The sequence below is a fragment of the Oncorhynchus clarkii genome, chromosome 23, assembly GCF_045791955.1.
Source record: "Oncorhynchus clarkii lewisi isolate Uvic-CL-2024 chromosome 23, UVic_Ocla_1.0, whole genome shotgun sequence".
Lineage (NCBI taxonomy): Eukaryota > Metazoa > Chordata > Actinopteri > Salmoniformes > Salmonidae > Oncorhynchus > Oncorhynchus clarkii.
Genome location: NC_092169.1, coordinates 38,786,919 through 38,799,319, shown reverse-complemented (window position 1 = coordinate 38,799,319; position 12,401 = coordinate 38,786,919). Strand labels below are relative to the sequence as shown.

The window sequence follows — 12,401 nt, the reverse complement described above, 5'->3', positions numbered from 1 at the left end:
ATGCAATTCACCACAATAAGTTACAATGTGTTTATTAATTTCTTTGATAGACAATGTGGTGTGCATTGGAAGGAAACATGGAGCGACACAGCTATACAACCTTCTAGAACTTAATCAAAAGGCAAAAAAAATGGTCTCATGGATTCAAAATGTAATTGAATCGAGAGGGGCTCTGACAAAAATCAAACTTGAAGGGTACAATTCAAGCAGGACAGAGAAAATCAAATTTCCAGGAATGGAGGCTGCTGTAGGCTTGAGGAAGTAGACTGGAGGCTGGAAGCTGGAGGAAGGAGAGGAGAACGAACACCTGCTGCTCTCTCTGCGCCCATGGATCTCTCAGGACTGGACCATGATCAGGAATTCTGTGGCGGGAGAGAAACCATAGAATTAGAATGCAAAAAACATTGTGAGATTAGTTCTAATTCTGGATAAGAAAAATAACATTCTGAGATTAGATCAGAGCAGTACTCCGCAAGCGTTGGTTATTTATGTAATCACTTCAATAAACAGCCCATAGAATTAAGAATTGGAATACTAGAATGGACATGAACTGTGTTATCAAAGACAGTACAGTATGAAGATAGGCAGAAACTGCTTCTCCAATAGAAATCCCCAATCACACTTTTAGGCAATGTCATGGCGACGTTGGCTAGCTAAACTCATGTGCAGAAACATGTCATTGGGTCTAACAGTCGTATCATGCCGAAATGCACGTGCAGGCCTTCAAATCAATGGCACTCCTTCGAATATAAAGTTGTATTTGATGAAAACGAAAACATGTCAGTTTGTCACTTTCACAAGGTTGGAGTAATAATATGTTCAACTACACTGAGCAAAAATCTAAACACAACACGCAACAATTTCAAAGATTTTACTGAGTTACAGTTCATATAAGGAAATCAGTCAATTGAAATAAATTCATTAGGCACTAACCTATGGATTTCACATGACCGGGAAAACAGATATGCATCTCTCGGTCACATATACCTTAAAAAAATGTAGGGGCGTGGATTTTTTTGGTCGACATTTAGGAAGTATAGAAAATAGAAACGACAATTGCCTGCTAAAGTACGTTTCCATTTAATTATCTTGTGTCAATAAAAAACTGTTGGACGTAATGACGTCAAACCTAAAAAAAGATGTATTGAATAAAATGTAGTGGTTGAAGTGTTTCCAGTGGTGGAAAAAGTTGAAAGTTACTCAAGTAAAAGTAAAAAGTCCCCCAGTAAAATGCTACTTGAGTAAAAGTATTTGGTTCTAAATATACTTAAGTGTCAAAAGTAAATGTAATTTATCAAATATACTTACGTATTACAAGTAAAAGTACAATTATAAATAATTTCAAATGATTTATATTAAGCAAAGCAGACGGCACTACAGATGACCACGTGTTCTCCCGATAAGTGTGTGAATTGGACCATTTTCCTGTCCTGCTAAGCATAAAAAATGTAACGAGTACTTTTTTACTACATTATTTTCTTTAGGAATGTAGTGAAGTAAAAGTTGTCAAAGAAATGTATAGTAAAGTATAGATACCCCAAAAAATACTTAAAAAGTGCTTGTAAGTATTTTTACTTCAGGACTTTACACCAATGAGTGTGAAGTGGAGCTTCATAGTTACATTCCGTGCCCCGCGTACCTTCAAATGTATTCGGCAAACATCACATCATTTCCGTCATAATTTGTGGCAATAAAGACAGTCAGAAAAAATAAAAATCCACTCCTGTCCAACAGGTAAAAATGTTGACCATCTTTAGAAAATGTCTCCAATATCTGACGTTTCCATTACACATGTCGCAATGATTTTGATTAATGGAAGCCTTCTTATTGACTTCTCAAACCCCAAATCCCGGCCTGGTCTGCCTGGTCTGTTTTACAAGCTTTCCCAGAAGTCTCTCAATGTTGTCGGAATACTTATGTAAATAAAGTAATTCTGGTTTTTATTTTTAATACATTTGCAAAAATGTCTTAACACCTGTTTTCACTTTGTCATTATGGGGTATTGTCTGTAGATTGATAAGGGGAAAAAATAATATGTATCCATTTTAGAATAAGGCTGTAACATAACAAAATGTGGAAAAAGTCAAGGTGTCTGAATAGTTTAGAATGCACTGTATCACATGCCTTACTTTTATTTGTGCATACCACCATACACATTCAGTGCCTTGCAAAAGTATTCACTCCTCTTCGCGTTTTTCCTATTTTGTTGCCTTACAGAGTCTGCAACACCACTAAGCAAGCGGCACATGACCAAGGAGCTCTCCAAACAGGTCAGGGAACAAGTTGTGGAAAATACAGATCAGGGTTGGGTTATAAAAAAATATCAGAAACTTTGAACATCCCACAGAGCACCATTAACTCCATTACTAAAAAATGAAAGAATATGGCACCACAACAAACATGCCAAGAGAGGGCTGCCCACCAAAAGTCACGGACCAGGCAAGGAGGGCATTAATCAGAGAACAAAGAGACCAAAGATAACCCTGAAGGTGCTGCAAAGCTCCACAGCTGCGTATGCAGTATCTGTCCATAGGACCACTTTAAGCCGTACACTCCACAGAGCTGGGCTTTACAGGAAGTGTCTAGAAAAAAGCCCTTGCTTAAAGAAAAAAATAAGCAAACACGTTTGGTGTTCGCCAAAAGGCATGTGGGAGACTCACCAAACATATGGAAGAAGGTACTCTGGTCAGATGAGACTAAAATTGAGCTTTTTGGCCATCAAGGAAAGCGCTATGTATGGCGCAAACCCAACACCTCTCATCACCCCGAGAACACCATCCCCACAAAGAAACATGGTGGTGGCAGCATCATGCTCTGGGGATGTTTTTCATCGGCAGGGACTGAGAAACTGGTCAGAATTGAAGGAATGATGGATAGTGCTAAATACAGGGAAATTCTTGAGGGAAACCTGTTTCAGTCTTGCAGAGATTGAGACTGGGATGGAAGTTCACCTTCCAGCAGGACAATGACACTAAGCATACTGCTGAAGCAACACTCGAGTGGTTTAAGGGGAAACATTTAAATGTCTTGGAATGGCCTAGTCAAAGCCCAGACCTCAATCCAATTGAGAATCTGTGGTATGACTTAAAGATTGCTGTACACCAGCGGAACCCATCAAACTTGAAGAAGCTGGAGCAGTTTTGCCTTGAAGAATGGGCAAAAATCCCAGTGGCTAAATGTGCCAAGCTTATGGAGACATACCACAAGAGACCTGCAGCTGTAATTGCTGCAAAAGGTGGCTCTACAAAGTATTAACTTTGGGAGGGGGGGGGGGGGGGGTGAAAAGTTATGCACACTCAAGTTTTCAGTTTTTTTGTGTTATTTCTTGTTTTTTTCACAATAAAAAATATTTTGCATCTTCAAAGTGTTGTGTAAATCAAATTATACAACCCCCCCAAAAATCTATTTTGATTCCAGGTTGTAAGGCAACAAAATAGGAAAAATGCCAAGGTGGTGAATAGTTTCGCATGCCACTGTACATAAGTATCTTTCACAGAATCAATTCGCCCCCATGTTCAAAAGATGTTGGATAAAGCATAACAACAAACCTTAGGTAATACAAACACCCAAACGCTTACACAACGTTTTGGTTCATTATTCCATCAATAGAGGGAATGTGGGAAAAAAGGACCAAAATTACCCTGAACCAAATAGTTGGTTTGTAACCAGAGAATAATGTTTAGGGTTGTCTGAATTGTCTGCTTTATTGGAATCAATGGAATAGACCCAAAAATGCAAACGTCACCCATCTGGCACTCCAGGCAGGCTCAATCAAACGCTAAAAGTATATGAAAGGTTTCGAATACCATTTAAAACCAAGGTCTGCTGGAAGCTGTGACTTATGGATATCTGCTTGGCAAGAAGACCAACAGGGATTGCCATTAAGAGCAATTGAACTCCACAATCTGTTCTTGTCACCCTCAAAACACATGCTACTCTAAACTCTACCAGGCCTGTCCCAAAGCCTTCCTAATGACCTGAAACATCTGCTGTCTGTAAAACCTACACTCTACCTATTCTATTCTGTCTATCCTGGGCTGGCCCTTCAAAGCCATACATGTGTGTTGACAGGTGTCAGGGCAGATTACAACTCTAAAGAGCATAACGTTAATCTCATACTACAAAATACACACGGCCATACAATGCCATAAATATGAAGAGAGACCCGACCATCGGCATGCTTGGCTTAGATTCAATAGTATTCTGCCATACTGGACAGGATGGCAGAATACTAAGAAAGAACTTTAAACTATTTGATACAAGGAAATGCTAACAGCCTTACCAACTGGCTCATGATAATAACCCAGCCTGCAGGTGATTACAGAGAGCGACTCACCTTCTACTCCGATCTTGCCGTCGTTGTCATCATCAGCCGCAGACAGGAAGCCTTTGCACTCAGCGTCCGTCAGCGTCCGCGCCCCGGGAACAAACCGTTGCAGGAAGAACCTAGGGGAGTACACACACACATACACACACATACATACAATCAGAATACAAACACATATACAATCATTTTGTGAGCCTTACACATACAGTACCATGCATGTGTCACGTGCGCACACACACAACTTGTTTTCCAGGACAGCCCTTCTGGCATAAAGGTTATTTGGCTCAACTTAAACAAGGATTGAAAGTAATATAGCTAGGTTATATAGCCAAAACATCAAATGATAAACTCCCTGGCACAATGTTCTGTCTGGTCTCTCTGCAGCTTTGTAACAATGTTCAGCCTGGTCTCTCGCCAGCTTTGTAACAATGTTCACCCTGGTCTCTCGCCAGCTTTGTAACAATGTTCACCCTGGTCTCTTGCCAGGTTTGTAACAATGTTCAGCCTGGTCTCTTGCCAACTTTGTAACAATGTTCAGCCTGGTCTCTCTCCAGCTTTGTAAAAATGTTCAGCCTGGTCTCTAGCCAGCTTTATAACAATGCTCAGCCTGGTTTCTCTCCAGCTTTGTAACAATGTTCAGCCTGGTTTCTCGCCAGCTTTGTAAAAATGTTCAGCCTGGTCTCTCGCCAGCTTTGTAAAAATGTTCAGCCTGGTTTCTCGACAGCTTCCTAACGAGTGTTTTTTATATGCATTGTCATAGAAGATGAGGGACAGTCAATTGAGTAAAATCTCTGCTATACTGCATCTGTCCATGAACTCAACTGTACTTGGGTCATACAGTTGGTGTCCAAAATTCTGCTGGCTGGCACATTTATTTAATGTAGACAGCACATTATATAATGCAAATATAACAATTATACTTGTTTTTTCACACAGCATACATTTAGAAATGCTCTCTGTGGTTCTGATGGCTCAGCAGGTTGCTGCCCGCATAGTTGGTGGTCCTGTGTGGCTCAGGTTATAAGAGTGTGCTGCTGGCAAAATGCCAATGTCATGGGTTCAATTCCCACAGGAATCACATACGCTTAGTAAAAAATTAGAGGTTGACCGATTGGGATTTTTCAACTGCGATACCAATTATTGGAGGACCAAAAAAAAGCTGATACCGATTAATCGGCCATTTTTTTTTTTTTGTAATAATGACTGACTGAGCGGTGGTGCCTACCACCGCTCAGTCAGACTGCTCTATCAAATCATAGACATAGTTATAACATGATAACACACAGAAATACGAGTCTTAGGTCATTAATATGGTCGAATCCGGAAACTAGCATCTCGAAAACAAGACGTTTATTCTTTCAGTGAAATATGGAACCGTTCCGTAACGGGTGGCATCCATCAGTCTAAATATTCCTGTTATTCCTGTTACACAACCTTCAATGTTATGTCATAATTACGTAAAATTCTGGCAAATTAGGCGGCCCAAACTGTTGCATATACACTGACTCTGCGTGCAATGAACGCAAGAGAAGTGACTCAATTTCACCTAGTTAATATTGCCTGCTAACCTGGATTTCTTTTAGCTAAATATGCAGGTTTAAAAATATATACTTCTGTGTATTGATTTTAAGAAAGGCATTGATCTTCATGGTTAGGTACACATTGGAGCAACGATACGCACCGCATCGATTATATGCAATGCAGGACACGCTAGATAAACTAGTAATATCATCAACCATGTGTAGTTAACTAGTGATTATGATTGATTGATTGTTTTTTATAAGATAAGTTTAATGCTAGCCAGCAATTTACCTTGGCTTACTGCATTCGCATAACAGGCAGTCTCCTCGTGGAGTGCAGGTGGTTAGAGCGTTGGACTAGTTAACTGTAAGGTTGCAAAATTGAATTCCCCGAGCTGACAAGGTAAAAATCTGTCGTTCTGCCCCTGAACGAGGCAGTTAACACACCGTTCCTAGGCCGTCATTGAAAATAAGAATGTATTCTTAACTGACTTGCCTAGTTAAATGAAGATTAAATAAAGGTGTAAAAAAATTATTATAATAAATCGGCCAAATCGGTGTCCAAAAATACAGATTTACGAATGTTATGAAAACTTGAAATCAGCCTTAATTAATCGGCTATTCCGATTAATCGGTCGACCTCTAGTAAAAATGTATGGTATGTATTCACTGTACTGTGAGTTGTTATGGATAAAAGCATCTGCTAATTGGCACAGTTGTAGTTTTGAATCCCCCCAGTGCGACATACAGCCAACTGAATGTATTACGATAAGTCACTTGAATAAAGGTGTCAGTAAAACGACCATGTAATTAAATAAAGATGTCAGTAAAATGACCATGTAATTAAATAAATATGTCAGTAAAATGACCATGTAATTAAATCAATATGTCAGTAAAATGACCATGTAATTAAATAAATATGTCAGTAAAATGACCATGTAATTAAATAAAGATGTCAGTAAAATGACCATGTAATTAAATAAATCTGTCAGTAAAATAACCATGTAATTAAATCAAGGTGTCAGTAAAATGACTATGTAATTTGCATTCCTATATTATCATTACACAATAAATTGGTCACAAGTGTCCCTCCTTCTAAAGGATTACTCCAAATGTCATACTTGAGCTCTGACTCCTCGATGTAGCCACTGTTGTCGTCGTCAAGGATCTGGAAGACATCTTTGACTTCTTTGGGAGACTTGGAGGTCAGGCCACACAGCTGGAAAAACTTCTTGAAGCTGAAGGAGTCTGGGGCTGAATGGAGTAAGAGAGAACATGTCAGAGGAGGCTGGTGAGGGGAGGACGGCTCATAATAATGAGCTGGAATGGAGTAAATTGAATGGTATCAAACACATGGAAACCAGGTGTTTGATGTGTTTGATACCATTCCATTAATTCCATTCCAGCCATTACTATGACCCATCCTTTTAAAGTGCCACCAGCCACCGCTGGAACCCATGCACCCATAAATGCACCAATGCATGCACACACAGACAGTAGGCACACAGCATGTGAGTGCACACAAACACACACAAACATATACACACAGGTTAGAGTTCAGGCAAGATTGACTTGCTGAGGAGCTTAGGTAGCGTGGCTGCAGTCCAGACTGGAAATGTCTCCCTTTATAGGCTGGCACACAGACACTCTTCCTAAACTGGTACAGTCCTCTTCACCCCAGCACGTAGAGTAAACCGATCCTCAGGATGCTAAATTCTACTGCAATAGTTTGTGGACTACTGTCAGCCTACTACTGAGTAGGAAGCACTTCACCTAACAATAACTCCTACAGTACTTGATAACTGTCTGTTAGAATCTGACCATCTCTCTCATCTCTCTGTTTTCCTCTCATTCTCGCTCTCTCTCTCTTTCTCAATACTCTCTCCCTTTTCTCAGGTAGTCCTGCCTCCTGAAGTAAGACCTACCTTGAAACTCCTTAACGGCATTCTCAATATCCTCCGCGGAAAGGATAGAAGTGAGTGACATATTAATCCTGTAGGACAGAGGAACATCGAAAATTATTCACACACACACACACCAGGGCTATTTAAACGGTCAAATCCAGTCTCTTCATTTTGAGAATATGAGTCAGTAATCCTGACTGCATTCATATTCCTTGATGAATGGAAAAAAATCAGCTGGATTACACAAGGGTGTACAGTAGGCTATGCCAATAATAATGCATTGATACAAAATTCATCAACTATGCAATGTTACAAATCAATTTCTTCAGAATCTTTCTCAAATGAATCAATCTTAAGTAACCAGAACCAACAACACTGCCATGAATTGAACAACACAACCGTTTAAACCTACCTATATGTCCCTTTCCCTCCCTCCCAGGTGATGACTTCTAAAAGTACAGTTTTAGTTCGTTCTGTCAGCTTCTTTCCTCTCCTTACTCTGTTAATCTACATATATCTATGTCCCTGTTCTGTCTGTTTTGTCGTAATCTGTCTGCTGGATCTGATTCCTCTGATTTAGCCGATTTGAAATTATCTGGCAAAAAGGCAATCGATGAACACGCAACAACACATCTGCATGCATATGCATAATGGCGTCTGCCAAATGGATTAGGAATAGTCTGGGCTATTTAGCGAAAACCTTTAAACCAAATTCCGTTAAAAACACAAATTCCCGAGAAAAATTACCTAAGAGAGGGTCAGCCAGGTAAATTAACCTGAAACTTCCTCCGTATCACCTGGGCCGCACTAGGCTACCTAAACATATCTCGGTCGGCAAAGTTACAGCACGCACACGTCACACCAAAAACTCCAATAGTGTTTTATCCTGCTCACCGCTTTGATTGTCTCGCCTTGCCGGTGTCCAAAGCAGAGGATGTAAGGCTTTGTGGTGACTGATGTCAGCCGATGAGGACTTATATATGGACTGGATACACCGAGAATCAGCAATGCTTGAGTTACCTGTCCGTGTATCAAATTCTCACAGCCAGGCCCCTCTCGAATTCCTTACCTAACTAATTAACCGTTAGCCTACTATTTATATCCGTCTTCACTGGCTGATGCGTGCAAATAGGCATTGGCAACTGTACCGCCCTTATACTATAGCAGCAAGTGTTTTACGCATCTCTCTCTCTCTCTCTCTCTCTCTCTCTCTCTCTCTCCCCCTCAAACTCGCGTGCACACACACACACACACACCACGTATTGATATTCCCTATAGCAAGGTTCTCTATAGGCATTTCCCCAATGATTTTATTAGGTCCCCCAAGTTTTCTGTTCTTTAAAAAATATTCATTTTCGTTGTTGGACATAAAAGACTGTAAAATCACCAGCTAATCAGCTGAAAGTAATTTTAATTTAGGAAATCTGTTCTCAAGTATTCCCACGCATAAATAGAGGCATTTGGGATCTTATCCCAATGTAATAAAGGTTTGAAATGATTCTGTTTTTGTCAAATGCTATATCTGTTTGGGATTCTTGTTGTCAATTTGCTGTCTGCAAATGATATATACCAGTGTTCTTGCCCCTGACCATCCCCTGCCCTATAGTCTTAAATGGTGGTAGTCAATGCTAAATGATGTATGACTTTAATTTATATAATAACATTGAACATTGAGAAATGTTATTAACAAATAATCAAAAGAAACATCTACTGACTGATCCATGAGAAGATTAAAATTAGCATTGCCTGTTAAGTAAGTAATCCTAAAATATGAATTCCCCTACCATTCTGTCAAAAACCAAGTGGGAGCAGATGGGGACAGATTATCTAATATCTTCTCATGCTAATCTAATGTAGGCTGTCAGACAGATATTACACTGGCCATCCATCAGCAAACGGCATGGCAATTTAACCATGTCACACCCCACCAGTATAAGGTTGCACTTGAATCCAACATATTAACTCACATACATCTTAATCTCAATACTTAGTGAATAAAGTCTACTGTACATGTTATTTTACTTCTTTTTTTTTCCAAAAGTCTTTTAGTTTATATGAACATGCAGGAAATTGTTAGAATAAAAACTCCTGTATGAAATGTTTGCTCTGCACGGTTTTGTTATACTCTCAGGGTACCAAACAGTGTTCTGTTCCACTGTAAAGGTGAATAGCCCACACACAGTATTCTGCCTCCTGAATAAATTCACTCAACCTACATGTTGGCTGATAGCCTGCACACTGTGCTTGTGATTCCACCTGGTCACTAATAACAACCTTCTTGGCTGTGGTGAGGGATGTGTAAGGGATCAGTAGAGGCTTTCAAAACATCCGGAACAGCAGCAGCAGCATCTCTCATGACTTCATTTAGTCAGGACAAAATGAAGGTGGAGGGAAGATGAAGGGACCAAGGGAATGATTTTTCTCAATTATACTCGACCCAAAACCCAGTCCAACCCCTTACCAACCATTCATCTCTTGATTGACAGATCTTGATAGATGATATGAAGGCATGCATAGAAGAAGAAACATGTTTGTGAAATTTTTATAATTTGATTCAGTGCCAGACAGTGCCTCTGGCATTAGATCGTTTGACTTTCACACCACCTAGCGGTTTGTCTCTGCCAATGCACGGGCCTCAACATAACATCCACATAAGTAGGCCAAAATGGCTTCTAAGTATTCAACCAATTGTTCACTGTTGTATATGCTTATTAAATCAATAAGGGATAAGGCTGTTTCCCCCCCCCCAACCCTCTAGTTTGATTGATTGGAGTTTGAGTCAGAAGTTGTGTTGTCTATATTTTATCTGTCGGCAGTCTAGTAGGCCTACACTAGAGGCATGGGGCATGGGGCATGGGTCACTGGTCACCTGTAGCCTATAGGCACACAGGTGACCAGGAAGTAGGGATGCAAAGGCAATAAACATAGATAGAGAACTCTAGTGCCCAAAAGCCCGTTTTAGATTGGGCAGCACCATTGAGGACTTTCACAGTTTTGAAGTAGTCAACATGGTGGGACTTACTGTGCTTTAAGGAAGGATCACATAATTCCATTCAGGTCATCAGGAGGGATCAGCCAATGAATTATACTCGTGAGCAAACATTCCAATGACATATCAATTACCCAAGCCCAGGTCAGTTAATCCCAACCATTGTCTCGCTGGAAGCTGCTATAGACCACCAAGTGCTAACAGTCAGTATTTAGATAACATGTGTGAAATGCTTGATAATGTATGTGATATCAATAGAGAGGTATATTTTCTGCATGATTAAAATTTTAACTGGCTTTCATTATGCTGCCCACTAAAAAAAAACTTCAAACTGTAACTAGTATTTGCAACCTTGTTCAGGTTATCAGTTAACCTACCAGAGTAGTTAGAAACAGCACAGGAATTAAATCATCAACATGTATTGATCCCATCTTAATGATCACAATATAGTAGCCATATCTAGGAAAGCAAAGTTCCAAAGGCTGGGCCTAATATAGTGTATGACGTCATGTAGTGATTCCTATGTTGTTGACGTAAAGAATATTTGCTGGTCTGTGGTGTGTAGTGAGGAGCAACCAGATGCTGCACTTTACATATTTATGAAATGTCTTATCCCAGTTACTAGTAAGCAAGCACTCATTAAGAAAATTACTGTAAAACTGTTAAATCCCCATGGATTGATGAGGAATTGAAAAATTGTATGGTTGAGAGGGATGAGGCAAAAGGAATGGCAAATAAGTATGGCTGCACAGCCGGATATATTGATAAAAGACACCTTGTTTGAGAGAGATTTAAACGGATATCAAAACGTCATGCAGGGTAAGCCTACATGAAACACAGCCCTTATTTGAAGTGTTTCTAAAATCCCCTATGGGAAAACTTAATGGTGGAAATACGATTGGAACCATTTCCCTGTTTGACCGCTAGGTGTTATGGGTATTATGACACCTCCACTGTGGGGCTCTATGGCACAGGCAGAGACAATAGAGAAAGCAAGACATTTCATAGGGCCTTTTTTCTGATTAATCTGTGGTGAGTTGGAGAACTAAGTAGACCAGACCCAGCTGCTATCGCATTGGTGCGTATGGGAGAGCCACCTCCTTAGTAGACCGGAACTGTGATTTTTTTTTATCCAGTGGTAAAATGCCTTTTGGCATTATCTTTAAAATCCACTATCTTTGGCACAGGTATGGAGAACCTACTAATTACATCTGCCTGCATGGAATTGTTGCAATTAATGTTTTTGAATTTTGCTGCTAATAAATGGGCAAAAAGTCCAACCAGCTATAGCGTCTGCATGAACATTTCATTCATCATGCAATTGGCTGTCACCTAACTCAAAGTCCTCCTGACTTCAGAGTCTGGAAAGATGGTCTTTATGTTTTTGGTCCGATGTGTTGATAATTAGTTAATGGACATTGGAGGGAATCTTTTTCATATATATTTTTTTATATGATTTATTTATTTGTTATGTTTATTTACTTATTTATGTTTACCCCCTTTTTAATCACATCCAATTGGCAGTTAAAGTCTTGCCCCATCGCTGCAACTCCCGTACATCCTCCCAAACACAGCCCCGCCAAGCCGCACTGCTTCTTGACACAATGCATGCTTAACCCGGAAGTCAGACGCACCAATGTGTCGGAGGAAACACTGTACAC

The 12,401-nt window shown here is 39.9% G+C and overlaps 1 protein-coding gene across 2 annotated transcripts; it reads right to left on the bottom strand.

The window, feature by feature from the left end:
• Nucleotides 1-16: 16 nt before the first annotated feature.
• LOC139381417 (parvalbumin, thymic CPV3-like) lies at nucleotides 17-8,850 on the bottom strand. Of its 2 annotated transcripts, none has more exons than XM_071124923.1 (5): nucleotides 8,646-8,850; nucleotides 7,773-7,840; nucleotides 6,969-7,101; nucleotides 4,337-4,446; nucleotides 17-362 (listed from the first exon to the last, which is right to left on the bottom strand). In XM_071124923.1, the coding sequence occupies exons 2-5, from the start codon at nucleotides 7,831-7,833 to the stop codon at nucleotides 337-339; spliced, it is 330 nt and encodes a 109-aa protein (XP_070981024.1). In that variant the 5' UTR covers nucleotides 7,834-7,840; nucleotides 8,646-8,850; the 3' UTR covers nucleotides 17-336. The 2 variants fall into 2 exon arrangements, with proteins under 2 accessions (XP_070981024.1, XP_070981025.1); XM_071124924.1 differs by lacking the exon at nucleotides 8,646-8,850 and adding an exon at nucleotides 8,164-8,264.
• Nucleotides 8,851-12,401: the final 3,551 nt, after the last annotated feature.

Coding starts and splice junctions, on each gene's coding strand:
- LOC139381417 (XM_071124923.1), bottom strand. CDS start 7,833: ATGTCACTCACTTCTATCCTTTCCGCGGAGGATATTGAGAATGCCGTT. Junction 7,102..7,772: donor TGCCGTTAAGGAGTTTCAAG/GTAGGTCTTACT, acceptor TACTCCATTCAG/CCCCAGACTCCTTCAGCTTC. Junction 4,447..6,968: donor ATCGAGGAGTCAGAGCTCAA/GTATGACATTTG, acceptor GTACTCCCCTAG/GTTCTTCCTGCAACGGTTTG.